The sequence below is a fragment of the Plectropomus leopardus genome, chromosome 23 (assembly GCF_008729295.1).
Source record: "Plectropomus leopardus isolate mb chromosome 23, YSFRI_Pleo_2.0, whole genome shotgun sequence".
Lineage (NCBI taxonomy): Eukaryota > Metazoa > Chordata > Actinopteri > Perciformes > Serranidae > Plectropomus > Plectropomus leopardus.
In genome coordinates this window covers 8,483,833-8,502,837 of record NC_056485.1, presented here as the reverse complement: position 1 = coordinate 8,502,837, position 19,005 = coordinate 8,483,833, and the positions used below count along the sequence as shown (strand labels likewise).

Sequence of the window (19,005 nt, the reverse complement as noted above, 5' to 3'; positions counted from 1 at the left end):
GTAAAAAGTGGATTATTTTCCAAATTTGAGGATGTACCTTTAAGGCATTCTTGAGATATAGTGTTTGAGAATGAGACGAATGCAAGGTCAAAGTGACCTTGACATTTGACAACCAAAATGTAATCATGTCATCATCGAGTCTCAGTGGACATTTGTGCTTAATATGAAAGAAAAAAAAAATCCCTCACAGGCCTTGTTAAGATATCACGTTCACAAGAATGGAACGCAAAGACAACCCAAAAGCATAAAAGCATGGACATAAGGCTATCCCCTGCATAGAGGTATAAAAATGTATGTATAACCTACATATACACCCACACACACGTGGGTGTGGGTGTATATATATATATATATATATATATATATATATATATATATACCACACCTCGACTATCTTCACAAATTGTAACATGGCTGGTCGAACAAGAGAGCACACAAGTGAAGAAACAGTTACTATGGTGTGAAGTTACACCTCTAAATGAATTCACAATAGCCACTGCTGACAATTCACTCTCTAGTTAGCTCATTTACACTCTAATTGTGGCACAACAGAAGTAGGACATAAGGTGTTTTTCTTTTCTAATTGTGGCTGTGACACTTTGCTGAAATGGATTTACAACAAGAAAGTGTTTTCAAAAAGTCAATCAATGGAATTTCAGCTTTGAATAAGACTTTACAGACAGTTAATGGTTGGAAATGTTTCTTTATCACTAAGCTACTAGAAAAATGTAACATTAAAACATTTATTTGCCTTTTCGGCTCTACAGCCTTGCTGCACAGTAAAATAGTAACGACCCTTAACTGCTTAGACGATGTGGTCACCTTGATAACTGAATATGCTTGCTTCACCTTGAATTAATGAGCTTCATTTTCTACATTTAAGAGTTTTTGTTGACATTGCTGCGTTTTTTTGTTGTTTGATTAACAGCTTCAACATCTTTTACCTCAGGATTTTGGTCAATGAAAGCATGTTATGAGCTCCCTACACATTTGTTACTTCAGACCCATCCAAACGACAAATTCATCATTGTTAAATGCAAATTCAAGATTCAAATGTGCAAATGACTTGTGTGTTAAGTAGAAGAGAGCAGAGATCAAAAGAGCCATCTACTGTCAATCCTGTGCTTCTGTCTTGACTAAGTAAATGATTAACTGGTTTATAAATTGTCAACTGTCAAAGTTGAAGAAGCGGCAAAGATTCCTTCTTCAGAGGTTTCAACACTGTAACTTTTATCAGGCTGATGAAGATACAAAATATACAGCTTATTTAACAATGTATGATATTTCATCATCATGTTGACAAATTTTTTTAAACTAGAAGCACACATACTAAATAAACCAAATCTGATCTTTGCACAGTGCAGACTATGGTAAGTTTTGTCTGTTTAATGGTACAACATTAATGTCATAAATCAACACCTGAATTTATTAAACATGCCATGCTAGAAACAAAAGTTAGCCAGTCAAAATGTGCAGACATGCGATGTGGTTCATGGCATCTTGAGTTTATATGACTACTACATGGGGATTAGAATTGAGAACTGGTTCCAGTTGAGATCTGGTTTCAGATTTGCTTTTTTTAAATACTTATCAATGTTTTTCTGACAGTTGCACACTGTATGCTGAAACATCTTTCTATATCGCATGGACTTAAATTACAGAAATGCCATGGTGTCTGACACTTTGAGCACAAGTGCCACTCCTTCCAGAGCGACGGGCGCAGCTGTGACTGAGGGTAAATATCCCGTCATTACATTAGCACCACTCAAGCAGGCATTCTCTCACATAGCTCACTGTGTTCACACTCAGAAATAGTCGAACTGTTGTGTTGATGCTGAAAATTGATTGGGAATCAATAAGAATCGATAAAGAATCGGACTGATAAGCAGAATCGATAATGGCACAGGTATCAATAAATTCTTATCAATTCCAATCCCTACTGGTACATGAATAACTTGTGCAGGTCATTATTTAGAAATAGCCCCACCCTCCAAGTCTGCTAACACTGTTTTATGCTGATTCCACTGCTGTGTCTTATCAACAGTTTGCACCTGCTGATACACAATCTCCCTAAAACTAAAGGCCTCTGTCTTATTGCAGTTTTAGCACAAGTATGTTTTTAGTCTAAAAGCCAAAAAAGAAAGACTATATTGAGCATGCAATCACTACACACAGATGTAAGAAGAGTCCAAGAGGCCTGAAGCACCTCTTCACAGTAACTTGTTGTACTCTGAAGCTGATTCAGTATATGGAGACCTTTAAAAGCTGTCCTTTTCTCACTCTTTCAGTTTTGCACTGCATCACACTATGATCAATGCTGAACTGGCTTAAATGGTTTCTTATGAATCCATTTTCAGCAGACCAATACAGTAAAAGCCATCACATTTACATCTCTGCTGCCATCTCTCCTCATGTCAGACATTCAGGGTTTATGACAATTGCCTATTTTCCAGCTTGACGACACAGCATTTCAACATTTATCCACAGAGATTTCCATCAGCTCAGGAGGTCATCACTTTCTCACCCCACAGGAAATAATGAGAACTTTAAATGCAAACAAAAGTTGCACACAGAGCACCAGCACAGTCAAGCACACATTGCCGAATGTCCTACCTTGACCCCTCTCACTCTGAACTCGGCCAGGGCTCGGCTCATCTTGGAAGCTGCCGTCTGCAGGTCCTTCCCACTGGCAATGACTTTCACCAACAGGGAGTCATAGTGGGGTGAAATAACAGCACCCTGAAAGGCCGAGGCACTGTCCAGGCGGATGCCCATGCCTTCACCGCTTCGGAAGACCTGGCAGGGACACAACAGAGGAGCAGACAGTTAAGAACTTCATCCAGTGTAACAGAAAATGTCTTCAACTGCTTAGAAATATAAGAAGGGGAATACAGATGAACTGCAAAAACAAATGGATACTGAAACTTCGTCTTACTTAAGATTCTGCAGAGAAAGTCTGCAAATTGCAATGACTAATTGTTCATTAACACAGAGTAAATATAATCTGGAGGTAGAGCAGTGTACAAATATATCAAGAACATATACAGTGTTCCAGAGGATTTTATTAAGGTGGATTCTGCTGCAGTTGGCAAGAAAATACACCTGCACAATTTGTCAATTTAGGATTTAGTGTGTTCATTAAGGCTATTATTGTGTCTCCCTACACGGTCCAGTAATCTCAGCGGATGTCTGTTGGTTTCCTAAACATTTTTGGATATTTTTTTTGTAGGAAATACTAATATTTGTGTTAATTTTCTGCTCTTGTGCTTTTGAAGACAGAATAATGGAACAAGTGATTGCAATCCATGGCTTGAGCTAAATGGATGGTATAAGATTAATTGTGCATGAATAGACCCATTGCTCCAGAGGTCAAATGAGAGGGAGATCAAGTGAATCCTGGTGACTCAAAGCATCAAGGTTAGAATCCAGCCCTGGACTTTGAGACATGTTACTTAGTCTTTCCTCCATGTCACTTGGCACTTGGCCTGGGCGGCATATTGGTATTACTGTATACCAGGGTATTTAGAAATTTAGGTATTTTAAAAATTAGGTAGCACCGCACGCTTATAGGATCATATACCATACCCTGGCCAAATTTCAAAAAGGTATGAAGGTGTTGAATATTACATACCGCCCAAGCCTATCATCCACGTCTCTGAACTGTCAAAATGGTGAACACACCAGAAATCTTATAACTGCCTTAACACCATTCACAGAGTTTGTTAATGGCCTGTAGATTGTAGATTGCCACATGGACGCAGCAGGAACGCAAAGCATCATACCTGTTAGAAGCCTAAAACTAAGCTGAAATTAACCTGCACTTGGAACGTGATGGCTGAAGGACAAAAGAGAAGAGCAAAATAAGGAAATGAGAGGGGAGAAAACAAGCATGAGATGAGTTAGAAGCGGAAAAGCCGAGACTGTTCCAAACCACTTGGCGAGAGAGCAGAGAGGGAGGAGAGGAGATGTGAAGAGGAGAGGAAGGACTGTCCAACACTACAACATATGGAGCCCCTTGAGGGCTGGAAGAGAGAGATGAGTAGAAATTATAATTATAACAATGTTGTGCCACAGTGATGATATTCTGGTAATATTTTCAGACAATGTAGATGTGCGGAGCTGCCAACATTTATGACCAACAATATTTTTTCATTATCCTTTTGCTTTTAACAACTCATCATTTTATCTAAAGTGATAATTCCCTCATTCTTCAGTGCAATTTAGTTCATCTCCAATGGCTTGAAATTATCAGAAAACTGTATAATTCCCTCCACAAAGCATGTCAGCAGAATGTTGCTGTATGCTGACAAATGGATTACGGAATAGCAGCCAAGGTGAATAAACCAGCCATAACTAGATGTAAAACCATGTTATGTTCCAATGCAACGGTATCTGTCTGAAATACAATAATGGTTAAGCTAGGGGTAAAATGTAGTGAAACAGCAGGGAAGAATCAGATTGCTGTTATAATTCACACACCAATCTGAAACATCTTAAAGGGATAGTTTGGGATATTTGAAGTGAGGTTTGCACAAGGTACTTATCCATAGCCAGTATATTTCAAACAACAGATGTCGGCATGCCCCCAAATTAAAGAAGCCGGCTGGAGTCTGATGTGAAAGCTGAGCATTGTATTGCTGTGGATGGGCTCAGCAACAAAATGTAATTTAGTCATATAAAACCAGTCCCACCAAAAACCCCACTTTAAAAAAATCCAAACAATACCTTTAAAATTTTCATTCATTTCTTTAGTTCATTTGTCTGAGACAATGAAAATAAAAACATTTTAAAAATTACATTAAGCATATGTATTGCATATAGGATTTCTAGCCAAGGCTGATTTGTGAATCCTATCCCTAGTAAGGTGTTTTTGAAACATTGCGCTGAATGCTAAATGACTGCTATGAGTGGACATTATTTCTTTAGTTTGACTTTAATATTTACAATATGGCTTGCTCATAGAAATATCCTTCACCAAAGAACAGTCTTGATTTTTTTTAACATAAAATGGAGGCCAAGTTTAACAAAATTGCCTACATAAAGCTGGAAATGAATGAGATGCTGAAGCAGAGGAAATTAGTGCCCACGTACACTGCCCCTACACCTGTGCAATATGATGTTTCAAGGCTCAGAGCCCCAATTTCCAGGTTGTGATTTTCAGAAAGCCCAGCACTCCCCTTTGATTTTAAAGGCTTGCGGCTGGTCATCAGCACTTCAAGTGTCACTGAAATAAATTGCAGTGTTCCACACTTGCTCTGTCTGATGTGCATGTGAATGAGTCTGCAAGCTACTCTGCATAGAATGAACCTACAATTGTTTTAAAGTAAAAAATGCAGTAAGGTGTATTTGAGGAACATGAACACAACAGAAAACCCTAAAAGATTGTGATTTGCAATCGCAGTGTATTAGCTAGCAAGATTCAACAGCTGTGCCTTCTGAGGACAGAACAATCTTCTCGTAAATATTCATTGTCACATTTTAGTTTTTCAAAAAAGACTTGAAGCACTCTTGAATGCAACCCCGATCTCCACAGGAGGGCCTTTTCAGACCACTTTCAGGGAAATAAAATACTGTCTGCAAAATTCACACAGTAAGGATAATAACCTTTCCTAAACAAATTAACTGAGATTTCCAAAAAGGAATAATCAAACTTTAGCACTAAAATCATTATCATCATTGCATTTAAAACAAGGGCTCTCAATAGATCTGGCATGAGAAAACCGGAAGCAAGGTTATAAAAACAGCATTATAAAAATAAATGGTATGACCACTCAATTTCTCCTTTCTGGAGTTTTCTTCATTGCCCAGAAAGATGGTTTGTAAACTTGAATTCAAGGAAGAAATACTGTTTTTGAGCCATATTTGGCCAACACTGAGGCACTTTGTTTTCTCAGTTGTCTTCAGGCAGTTGCCCACACTCCTCTTCGCAAATGCCCCTGGGAAAATCTACAATCTATTTTCTCTTTCTATTGATTATATCTTTTTTTCTTACCCATTTTAAATATTTTCTCTGTCTGCTGTTAACACTTCAGGCCAAGCGTAGACCAATGCAGCTGTTAGTGTTGACTGCTGTATTCAGGTGACTTAATACAGCACAGTGTTATTTAATATCAAACTGCTACATCCCCAGAGGGGCTATATACAGTAAACGCCCAACGTGGCTCACACTGAAACTGATACCACTCTTAGCTTTTACTCATTCAGTCTATACATCCACACAAGTTGACTGAGCAGCTAATTTTAGCAATACCTCACTGAATCATCACACAGCTGGGGCATTTTGGCAACACTTTTATCCAGAACAACCTGAAGTGATAAAAAGGAAAGGCAGAGGATCAGTGAGAAGCTCACTTCTGTTTCCTGACATCCTGACCTTTTTTGCTGTCTTGCAGTTTGAGTGAAGTTTTTGAGATCATTAGGGCTGCCACACAGCATCTTATTCAGTTTCTCATCCGGGAGCTTTCCAAACTAGGGATGTGTCGAACTTTTGGGTGCCGATCTGTATTGTCCTAAAATTCGCCCGATTGGTGTTCTTGAGACTGTGTTTTTAAAGCCCAACAGGTTGATTGTGCTTGATGCTATCAGTTAGGATAACATGAAACAAACTAACAGTCTAACAGTCAGTAACAGCTGCTGCATGGCTATTCATCCACTTTTATGATGGCATAAAACATACAACAGAGGGCGTACAATTCAAATGTGTTTCTGTGGCAAGGCCAGATGTTTAGTAACAACGGCAACTGCTATGTTGTTCCCTGGCTTGCTATTCTTTTTACGTGTGTAGTTTTTTGGTTTTTTTTACCTACTGTGAGAGTAAGATGGGTTTTCTAATTTGATTGTTCAGGCGGCACATCTGAAGAATTTATCAAGAATTGTAAAGAGTAAAATGCCAAATCACACTGAAAACAAAAAATAATGTAATGAATCGCCTTTTTAATGGCTATTTATAAAAATGAACATATACATACTATGAAGTAGCGAGTCTAACAGAAAAAATACTGGCTAATGCCTGATGAAAACAGTTACTTTCATCAAGTCTCAAGCAGGCTCTTTTGTGTTATTTCTTAGTTTAAGTAATTATTGGAAAACAAGTGATAGTCTTGGTAGTCTGATCACAACAACATTATATTAGTAATTGTGATGAATATGAAGATGAGTTCACAGCTGGACAATTTGATTTGTGCTTTCTACAACTGGCAAAATGTATTTGTGTTTATACGACACTGGATGTCGTATAAACACAAATACATTGAGATTATTTTCTGGATTAATCGATTAGCTGTTTGGTCAATTAAATGTCAGAAAACTGTAAAAATGTCAATCAGTGTTTCCCAATGGCCAAAACAACGTCCTCAAATCTCTTGTTTTGTCCACAACCCAAAGACATTCAGTTTGTTGTCATAGAGGGTTAAAGAAACCAAAAGGATTCACATTTAGGGGGCTGAAATCAGAGAATTTTGACTTTTTTTCATAAATTTCTCAAACTGATTAATTGATTATCAAATTAGTTTTGTGATTAATTTAATTATTGTAGCTCTAATGTCAAACAATGAAAAGGAATGCACTGTGGCCATTTGTTTGTAATATTGTGTCCTATCGGAATTTTGTGTGTAAAACAGATTTTATAATGTAGCAATTTGTTGTCAGTTGTATCAGGCTTGGTAGGATCATCTCTAAATACACAAATGACCTTCTACGAGACTCAAGTAAGATTGCAGAGAGTCAGTGAACTGGATCCAGACAAAGACAGTACAATATAGTGAACCCATTTACATAAATACATGCACCGAGGCAGGCAGACATAACCGCATATGCACACAAAAATATCAACACAGACACCTTTTGCCCATAAATATGAGCTGATATTGCTCAAAATCGAATTCCTGACTGTAAGCAATCTTGTCCTGCTCGTGTCAGGAGACTAATCAAACATGCAGCGAGACAGATGTTTGCTGTTACACTTAAGTGCACAAACATATATTATATGGGATATGTAGTTCGACTGGAGCCCACAAAACTAGTGCAGTGGAGCCTCAGTTATTGGAACTACTCAAATGGAGGTTGTTTTGGAGAGAAAAACTAATAAAAAAATCACACTGAAAATTGTATTCCAGAGGGCTTTCACTATGCCCTGCATGGCCTAAAGGTGTATAGTTAAACTGAATCTCACTTGATGTACCATGCAGGAAAATTTCCAACAATTACATCTAATAACCAAAATATATTTCTGCTCACTTTGTGCTCATTAAGTATGTGTGGACGTATTTTCTATATTTACTTTTTGTCTAATGTGTGCTAACGAGGGATGATGCACTTTTATGCGTGTGCCTTTGTGAATATAAAGTACATTAATTTTGGCCTCAGGGCATTTATAGATATATGAGATGAATGGTGCCATGACAACACCCCACAGAGAAGAGGACATGCCTTCATCTCGCACGCTCAACAAGGGCTCGAACCCGAACAGTGCCACTTAAGATCTTGTAGCCAGATCAAGAGAGGAGAGAAAAATACTGAGGAATACTGAAGAGCTGAATGAGAAGCCAAGTACCAAGTTAATAATTGAAGTCAAGGTGTCAGCTTCTTTCAGCCCAGGGCGCTGTCTAACACGAAAACCCCACTTTCTTCTCTCATGCTCTGTCCATGTCATTGACTGTCTCCGTCTTTCCTCCTTTTCTCTCACGCACTCTGGATAGTCGACTAATAATTTAAGCACAGAGGCATTGAAATAGCACTGATTTGGTCCCCTATTGTCCTGCACATGCAACATGCAGATGCGCATTGTCCCCTATTGTACATTTCTTACAGCATCTTGCAAATTTATTGTAAGCCAGTCTTTCTCCATTGGTTCTGCTTCTTATTTATCCGTCACCATCTCACTGTCAAACATCCAGCTTCTAAGAGCTTTAAGTATATCAGTCAAAAAGTCAGTGGTGTATTTCTCTGACATCGTATAAAAAACGTGCTGGTCTGCCACAGGCACATCACAAATCCTCCCTGCCAGCCCGGCTGTTGTAGTCTTAAAGAAAGAAAAAAAATCTCAAATTTCTAAAAACACTTTTCTTTTCAGGAATTCAGATAACCGAGTCGATGTCCCCGCTGATGCCCATGAATTTCAAGGATGTCAAAATGTCTTCTGGATGGGTTTCAGAGGCCCAAGTCATAAAACTTACTGAGTGCGTGGTGGGGAGTGAAAAATCGAAACAAAAAGAAAGATGCCAACAGCATGAAAAGTGGAGTTAGACTGTTTCACTTGACCATGCTGACATATTGTCCTACAAGGGTAATAAGGCATAGAACATTTGTTAAAGAAGAAAATAAAAAGTTAGGGCCCTGTGAGTGTATTGGACTGTTATTTTAGGAAAGAAAAACAGTGTTATTCTTGTGTCCACACCATTTGGACACGTTGCTATCAGTAGCTTGACTAAACCTTTGGGGAGATAACAAGATATGTGAAATATGTGCACATTTGTCACAGTGTCTTGCTATTCATCACTGAGATAAATATCACACTTACTATTGTGAATTATATATGAGCAAGAGAAATGGCTCTCTTGAGCCAAAAGACAAGAATTTCATTCCAACGTATATATTCAAAGAGCTCAACTCTGAAACTGTTTTGATATCATTCATTACTTCCTTTAATTTTTACTGACTATGATATCAGTTTACAACGTACATAAAGAATACATTGTGCCTCATTAAATACACCATTGTTATTGTATAGATATTAACTAGTGCAGCTTCAAGGTGACTGAATTGCTTTGTTGCTCTTAAGTATAGAAAGAAAAAAAGACCTTGGGCTCAGCTACACATTCAGATTATGTTTTACTTATTTAATTTTGTATTAAAATTATAAGTAATAATATCTTTATAAGATTCAAAGCACGTTGGCACAACATATGAACAGTAGCTTCTGATATGCCATTTCTTTTTTTTTTACTTCTTTGTTATCTTTACTTTTTATTATCATAATTTATCTGCATGGCAGGTGCGTCGATGTGTGTGTGGGCAGGCAGTTCTAATGCACTGTTGCCTAAACCTACAGACACCCAATAATGCTTCCTTTTTCTAAACCTAACCTCAGTAACTTAATTCATAGATTAACATACAAACCACTACTTCAGCCTGGTCAGATTTGGACTGGACCAATCAGTTAATATTTAGATGACAAATGACTCACTGCCTCGCCAAACTCAGCAGTATGTTGTAGATATGAAATTGTGGCTGTAAATGTTCCAGTACATTATTGTTTGCTTACTTATTAAAAAAAATAACTTGGAGAAATGGAGAGGTAAAATAAGCTTGATTATGGGTCTTAGGTGGTTTCCAGCATTGACTGAACAAGATCCTTGTTACTTTCAAAACCCATTTAGGAGCTGCAACATGGTAATGGCCCAAATCCTCTGGCTCCTTAAGTGGACCCAAGACCAGATTTCACAGTAAGCTTGCTTTTGTAATAACACTGAAAACTCTCGGACTCTCTCTGAGCCTTTTACCATTAAGTCCATTTCTCTTGCTCTCTATGCCCACTTTACAGACTCCTCCACCAAGCTTCATTTATCCCCCCTCTCCTTCCCTAACCTTTCACCTTCTCATCCATCACTTAGTCCCGCTGCGGCCTATTTTAATTCTGCCTTTTCGCTGTCAGGTTTTGTTTATGAATGGAGTTGAAAGAGAAAGCACACATGTGCTTGAAGCTAATGTATGGAAAGAAACAATGAGACAACACGCACAGTCTGTATGAAGCACAAAGACAGAAAGTGACAGCGATATCTGAGCTCCAACTGATAGCGTACCAATTAGAGAGGCAGAGGAGCAGACAGAGAGGCAGAAGCACGGAGAGGTAAAGAGAGTAATAAAGAGAAAGAGACAGAATAACACAGAGAGATGAGGAGAGGAGAGAATATAAGTGCCATGTTAATATTTGAAGTCGAACTGCGTGGATGAGTCGAGGCAGGGAGAGCCGGTTGTGAGGTGAGAAGAGAGGTGAGGGAAGAAAAGCGAGACAGGGAGGACAGACGCGAGGACGGAAAGAATAAAGTTTGTTTGCTGGTAATTGTTTTTTGGCAAGCAAGACCTGATGCTTCATAACTAAACTAGGGCTTCAAAACTTTATGCTCTCATGCTTTTTTTCAGGGTCTAGGTGTATAACCAGATATAATCTGCATGAGGCCGAAAAACACATCTCACCCTCACGGCTCCTTAACAGCAGTATCAGCCTTAGTAGCAGGAACCCAAAGACAAACAGAAACTCATATTACTGCCTTGTGGTAATATACTTCCAAGCACCAGACAAGTTGCACTTGTAATCTACATCTGTGTCTCTAAAAACATGGATGCTTCACATGGCATCCATGAGTTATGACAATATGTAATGGCCAGAAAAGTATTTTTGCTTCATCATTTCATCCTATCAGATATTTATTGTAATTTTGTCCTAAATAGCGTATGAATTCTTGAGTTATGGCCAAAAACATGTTTTGTGAGGTCCCAGTTACCCTGACTTTTGACCACCAAATTCTAATCAGTTCATCACTGGGCCATGTGGACGTTTGCAGCAAATTTGAGGAAACTCCCTCAAGGCCTTCTTGAGATATTGGGTTCATGAGAATGAGACGGAGGCAAGGTCATAATGACCTTGACCTTTAACTTCCAAATTCTATTAATTTCATTGTTAAGTCCAAGTGAATGTGTGTGTCAGATTTAAAGAAACTCCTTAAAGGTGTTCTTGAGATACTGTTCACCAGTAAGAGACAGACTGGGTCACAGTGACCTTGACCTTTGACCTAGGACCCCCAAAATCTGATGACTTCATTGTTGAATCCAAACATTTCTGCCACATTTAAAGAATTTCCCTCAAGGCGTTCTTGAGACATCACAGTCATGGAAATGAAACAGATGACTGAAAACATATTGCATCCAGCTACAGCTTTAGCCCACACGGAGGCATACAATCCCAATTTCATTAACACTTTTACTCATTTGACACAGAAACTGTTGCAAACTTCATAACTTGGTCACTAGTTTCAGTGACTCAGTCTCCAGAAGCATCTTCCTACTTTTTCCTTCCACGGCTAAATGTGTAAGTGGGTTGACTCCCAAGGAATTTGGTGACAGTTTATAGGCAGCTCCAGAAAAAAAAAATCTGGCCATCTCCATGATTTAATGAATTATGTCCTTCAAAACTGGGTGTCTTGCTGTCTCGGTTGACTAGGATGCTTGTCTGCATCATGTAATTGCAACGTGCTGGATAAAAAATCTGGTCTTGGTATGCTGTCGCAAGCCCCCTAAGCCGGTGTGTTCACTGCTATTTCAATCAGGAAATTGATCCACTTCCTTCCAGATGTGATTAAAAATGCCTCTTCTTTTTTTTTTTAAACACCACATTAAAGCGACTGTCCAAGAAATTAATTTTAGCATTTCATATTATCTGGCCCCAGTGATAGGGAAAACTTCTTTTCAAGTCTGAGAAATCCCTGGATATTTTTGAGTGACAGCCTCTTGTTCTAGAACTTCCAATAGGATAGGTAAGTAATAGAATCCGGGGGGTCATGGAAATTTGTCATAGTGTGAGGAGAACAAGGGGAAATGTTTGTATGCAGCACAGGGAGTTGACGAAATGGAACAAACCATGAAAATGACTAACAGGCTCATGTCGTAGAAGACCACAGTCTCACACCTCTGCTTTTCACGCTCACACATCTACTCAAAAAATGCACATAAGCAAAACAGACACTTTGAAAACCACTGCAACATTAACTAAATTTCCATGAATGTATGAGAAAGGGAAACTTTGATATTCAGCAAAACTGAATGAGGGATACACACGCTGTGCAGCCCCACTGAAGAGGAAAGAGCTCATATTGCACAAACAATACATGCCTATAATTGCTATACAGCTCATTTTCTTATGGATGGATATGGCAATTACTCTGAATTTGTATAGAAATGTATAGAAATCCACATTGCAGCTTGTGTGAAAAGATTTGTTCCACAAGGACAAAAACTGCAGAATGCCACCTTTCAGAAACCAGTGATTCAGTGTTGATCTTTACTCTTTTCCACTTGAACAGGAGGACTCTACAATGTTGTGAGTCCTTGGGAGTTGTGTGAAGAGAACTGGAATAAGGATTAAATTTGCAGCTATTGAGAATTCACATTACTGAAGCAGCCCACGCACACAAGTGTACTATAGAATCCTCTTATATGCACATGGACTACTGTCCGCAGAGGCTGAGTTTAACTTGTTGGATGTAGTAAATTAGTCATGCAATATCACTGGTTTAGCTCCACTCATGAGACTGTAAAGCCGGCCAATAGATGGGAGACAATGTTGACCATCAACTAGTGTCAGCTCAACAAGAAGATTGCTAGAAATCTGTACATAGTTGAAGTATATGCACATATTTTATGCGTCCATGCTTTTCCACAGTGCTTCCTGTTGATCATTTGTCTCTTCCTTTTGGTTTATTTCAGAGACCAAAAGGTCACCCAAGTTATACTATTGGCTCTTAGCAAGGGGAGCCTTACATTGATCGGCTTTTATATTGAACACCAATTACATTGATTGGAGAACTGATGCCTGTAGTGGATCATTTCAGTGACCTCTTCACACTTCACTGTCACACACAAAGGCACAGACATCCAGGCAGTTCCCCCCTTTTCTTTCAAATCATTACTGAGACCACCCCTGTGAATTAACGGCTGCACTGGCCTGGTGGAGAACATCTTCAGCCACCCTGATCAGTGACCATTACGGTGACAGTGAGGCGCACTGGTCTCGCTTTAATTAAAAGTCATTCCCACTCTCACGGGTTGGTTTCCAAAGCTAGAAACAAGTGAGCTGTGACCAATCCAAATTCATTAACAGAGTTAAGTGGAGATTTTTTTTTTTTTTTAGCTTTAGTGATTTCTGAAAGGACACGACTCCGTTTTCATGTTATTTTAGAGCCTTTTTAGCTTATTCATTTTCCTCTGTTCTAGGCTTCCAGGACATCTATACATGATGCATGTTTTATCAGGAGAAAATGCAGATATTAGTGTTGTTTGGGTCGACCAACAATCTGCAGGACCTGCAGGTCGGTATGATTCAGGTAAGCTTGTTCAAAAATATCAAGGACTGGGGTGGCCTCTGGCTCAGTGAGTACAGTGTTCTTGATTAACACATATGTATCAGGGTCAGGCAGGGCGGATTGGCTCTTATATAGGGTTGGTGCAGGTTTTTAAAAAAACTCTGACCTGCGCATCACAGGTGGATATATACAGATGGTCACATAAACATCCAGACTGCAACACCTCAGCAGTGTCGCCCCAGTTTTCACCACCTTTCAGGTTTTGCTCTCTTTATCACATGCCTGTATTTGACATGTGCTTGTCCAAAGTTTGCCTGGAAGTCCACAACCATCGCTCAAGCACCTGAATCCAAAACACAACCACTCCTCCCCTCTCCTTCCATTTCAATTTTCCTCCTATCCTTTCAATTTCACCTTCATTTCCTGTCTCTGTACAGGCTCTATTTTTTTTTTCATCTCACAAAACCATTATCTACCTCACTCTCCCTTTTCCTCCCGCTCTGTCTGAGTCCCTAGGGTATCCCGGGTTTTATTTATCCTTTCATTCAAGCTGCATTTAAACTCTTTCCTTACCCCCTTCTTTCTTTCCTTGCTCTAAGTGTTTATCTTTCCTTCTGTCCCCCTTCTTTCCTCTCATCATTATCTTTTCTTCTTACATGAGACACACCAGCAGTACAATTACAGGCCAAGGCCCAAAATATATAATAAATATGTGTGCAAGTGTGCGTCCTTCATAACAAAAACATATTCATGACCAAGTACTAAACACTTTGACGCTAAGGGGGTGAGACACTCTCTCACTCACACACACACACAGACACACATGCGCGCGCGCACACACACACCCACTCACACACACACACACACACACACAAACTCTGCAGCACACACACAAGCACTCCTTTCAGTCTCTCGTTGCCTTTCATCAAAAGGCTCATTTTTTGATACCCCACTAAATTGGCTTCTCCTTTCAGGCCTCTCAGTGTGTGTGTAAGTGTGTGTGTGCTCCAGACGGAGGTATAATGACCCTAATGAGCAATGGAGAATCTCTGCTGCTCTTCGGTTTTTCCTCCTTTTCATTTTCTTCCTTTTTCTCGCTCTCTGAATTTTCTATCAATTATCACCCATTCTGCCTTGCCTCCACTACTTCTCTGAAACACTCTAATTTTCCTCTCTGTTCACATTCTCCATGCCTATCCCCTCATTTCCACTCTTTCCATCCGTCTCCTTTCATTTCCCCATCCACTCCTGTTCTTTTCTCTCCTCTCTATTCCTCCCCTCTCACCGCACAGCTACTCACCTGCCGTCTCCCTCTCTTTTCCTTCACTAATCTCTTGTTTTTGTTCCCTATTTTCTTCCCTCCTCCCATCACATATTCTCTCATTACACATTCCCCTCTAATTTCCTTCCTACACTTCTCTCCTCTCCCTCCTCTTCATTATTTAAAAAAACACACAAAAAAAACACAGCTGAAAGTGCCCAGCTGCTAAAAAAAGGTTAGCCTAAAATGCTCATGTTTTGTCTAACACACTAAGCCGAGACTCAAACACATACACACAATAACACCATACACCCGGGAAGAAATACACGGTCACAGATGCCTGCTGCTGCCCACCCACATACACACACAGTCACTCTTATCGCTCATGCAGTATTAAACATCAGTGCAACCATTAGAGTCTGTGGCAACCAGATGTCTGTGACTGCACTACAAGCTGTTTGGGGCTTTGGAGGTGGGATGGGTGGACACACACACACACACACACACACACACACACATCCAATATACAAGCTGTCCAAATATGGATGGACCTCCAGCCGTACCACATGCAGGTTGATTCAAAATGAGAAACACTCCTGTACAAAATGTCTGGATACGGATGGTTGGATGGAACAAATGTCACCCCGGCAACATGAACACACACTCGTGTTCCAGCTGTCTGACCCTACATCATTCAAAAGATGACTGGTGATGTCTCAACACTCTACATAAAGAGAGAATAAGCTCAAACATGACGACAGCTTATCCAGGAAAAGTCTCAATCAAAGTTTCATCACCTTCGGGAAACTGCTGAGTTTTAGGTCTTAAAAATAGAAAGCTGGTCGAGTGTCCTCATAGGACATAAAATATCTTAAATGTTTGATGTCCACAAATGACCTTCATAACTGCTCCTCCATTCAGTCTTTAATCATTATAAACTCATACGTTTAACTCATAGGTTTACAAATCCGCAGCTCTAAAACAATCTGCGAGCAGAAGCACCCAAATTCATTCAGACAAAAAATCATCACAGCACTTACAGTTCTTACATAACATACTTTCTTGCTAAACTAACCAAGTCATGCCGTTTCCATCAACTTTCATGAGTTGATTTTATAATCTAATTTTTATAAACCACACTAGCTGCATAGCTTTATGAATAGCAATGCTGCTCAGTTTGTCATTTACCAATTCGGTCCAGACTGAAACATCAAAAGCTTTTGCGATTGATTGCTATGTAATTGGTTTAGACATTCATGGTCCCCTGTGGGTGAATCCTACTGGCACTGATAATCCCCTGGGCCCTAATCAGACTAGTCTGATTGGATTTTAGCTGTCAGATCTGATCAAATCTTGAGAATGGGTTTTAAAAAAAAAAGATTAGTTTAGATCGTGTAATCCCGTCTTAGATGTGATGTGGATCAAACCTTTAGTATGTGTTGTCTGAAACTTCTGACCCTCACAGAAGGCTGAATACATTGTGTGCATTTCAGAAACAAAAGGTAATCTAATTTTTAAATTGGTCAAATACATATATATTTTGAATCTGATCTATTCAACCATTACTGTGATATGGCAGACAAAGGAGACATTAGTCTTCTTATTTTGTTATTGACTAGAGTAAGGTAAAAATAAATAAATAAATGTTGTTCCCGAAAAAATAATCCCCTAAATAGCTGTCAATATCAACCAAAAATTACTTAATTTTACCTTTGATGGATCTCTTTATATTAATAACGACGACAGTCAAAACAAGTTTCTTGAACTTGCATCACCTCTGCTGTTTTCTGACATTTCAAATAAAAACACACAAATAATAATAATGCAGTCCCATTTAGAGCACTCACTATCTGAACTTGGTAGCCTTACAAATGTTCGCATCTGGATCAGGGTGATCCGATCAGGTTTGCTTTGAAAAACCCGACAGATGGATTGATGATGGATTGGTTGATCCTTTATGGCAAAACCTGGGATTTCTAAATCCAGATCATTCTCATCCAGATAAAACTTTTTGAACAACCAGGCCCTGACTTTTCTTCTTGTAATTCTGCAAGGCTGACATTTGTGTTTTAAACTAAATAACATCTTCAACTATTTGATGGATTGCCACAAAATTTAGCACCGACATTCATGTTCAACGACAGATGAATTGTAATAACTTTGGTGATCTCCGCTGACTTTTATCCAGCACAATCACCGGGTCAAAATTTGCATTTTAATTTGCTTTATACCTGCATCAATCTAATTCCCCTCAGGCTCAGCTGTACTTTGTGTTTAGTGCCAATTAACAAAGTGAGCACGCTTAAACACTTCACCAAGACGGTGAACATGGTGAACATTACCTGCTAAGCATAGCAATTGTGAGTGTAACTGAGTAAAAGTGCTACAGTGCTACTCTGATTGCAGTTCACAAAAGCAATAGTGTAGCAGTCACGTCTATGTGAAAGAAATTCATATTTGAGACAACTCAGTCCTATATTAAGTTAATGTAGTTTTCACAGTTTAGTTACAGTTTAGTAGAAATTTGGGAATAGTAGAAATTTCTACTTAACATGTAACAAGTATCCCTTTGATATCCTAAGTCACATGTCAGAGGCAGTTATTTGGATTTTCTACCAGTGTGCCTTACTTTTCACTGCTAGTTCAATATTAAAGGGATGCATTTTTTTAAACATTTTTTTTCCTGCACCTGGCACTTCTTCCCCTGCGGCTGATACCTTGGCCATTGCTCTGGCTCGTCTCGTCTCTCTCCCTTCTGGCTCACCCGAAAGTTCAAACCGTCTTTCAACTTTCATCAGTGCTGCCAAGTCACTCCCTATCTTCCTCACTGTGACGACCCCAAACATTTCTTGAGGCTACACCTATTCCTCACCTTACCCCAGAAGTGCTTCCTCTTTAATTCTGCCAACTTTTTTTTCTTTTTTTTTTTTTTTTAAATTTCCTCTTAGCTCTTGGTACCACCTGTTGCTTCCATCATCCAGTATATTGTGACGTATGGATCAAGCTACTCAGGATGAAACAATCAGCTAAATGACTTATAATTACACAATATACAATGTAATGTCAAATATTTACATGCCATGTAAAAAAAAAGAAAAACCAAATAACGTTTGATTGCGGGCTAATTTACAGCCTCCTTGATCAATATGCATGTGTAAGCATTAAAGCTATTTATATAATGAGTGTGCTACGTAAGGAATGATTACTTGCTAACACATTAAACAGTTTAATCTCCTCCTTAATGTAAATCACATCATCTATAAACAACCCTTATGTATGTATGAATATAGAATTATTTGAATATGGCCTTGAAAATAGAGAAAATAACGCCTTTATTCAAGGTTTAATGAGAATATGAATCCATCCAAGTTGATGTATTTACTGAACTGCAAAAAAGTTTAATAAGATCAATCCATAGCATGTTGTTAGTGGTGGTATAAAAATATATGACATTGCCAGGCTGAGGGTCAATACACTAAATAAAAGCCAATTTCAGCTATATCGACTTAACAGTACCTCACATTGCTTAATGGTTTGACCCCAACAGCAAACTTTCACGACAACACCATTAAAAAGTCATATTTGAGCAGTTAATTGCCATAACCAAAGTTTTTACAGACTGAAAATATTTCCTGATGATTCAGACATTTTGCAAACTGAAAAACTTTA

General features: G+C 38.9%; 1 protein-coding gene across 2 annotated transcripts in view; it reads right to left on the bottom strand.

The window, feature by feature from the left end:
• Window positions 1–19,005, bottom strand: part of pcxb (pyruvate carboxylase b) — a 350,229-nt gene that overhangs the window by 180,065 nt on the left and 151,159 nt on the right. For both annotated transcript variants that reach the window (XM_042512173.1, XM_042512174.1), the window contains exon 12: window positions 2,614–2,796. In XM_042512173.1, the coding sequence (XP_042368107.1) occupies window positions 2,614–2,796 (183 nt within the window). The remainder of the gene's footprint in view (window positions 1–2,613; window positions 2,797–19,005) is intronic.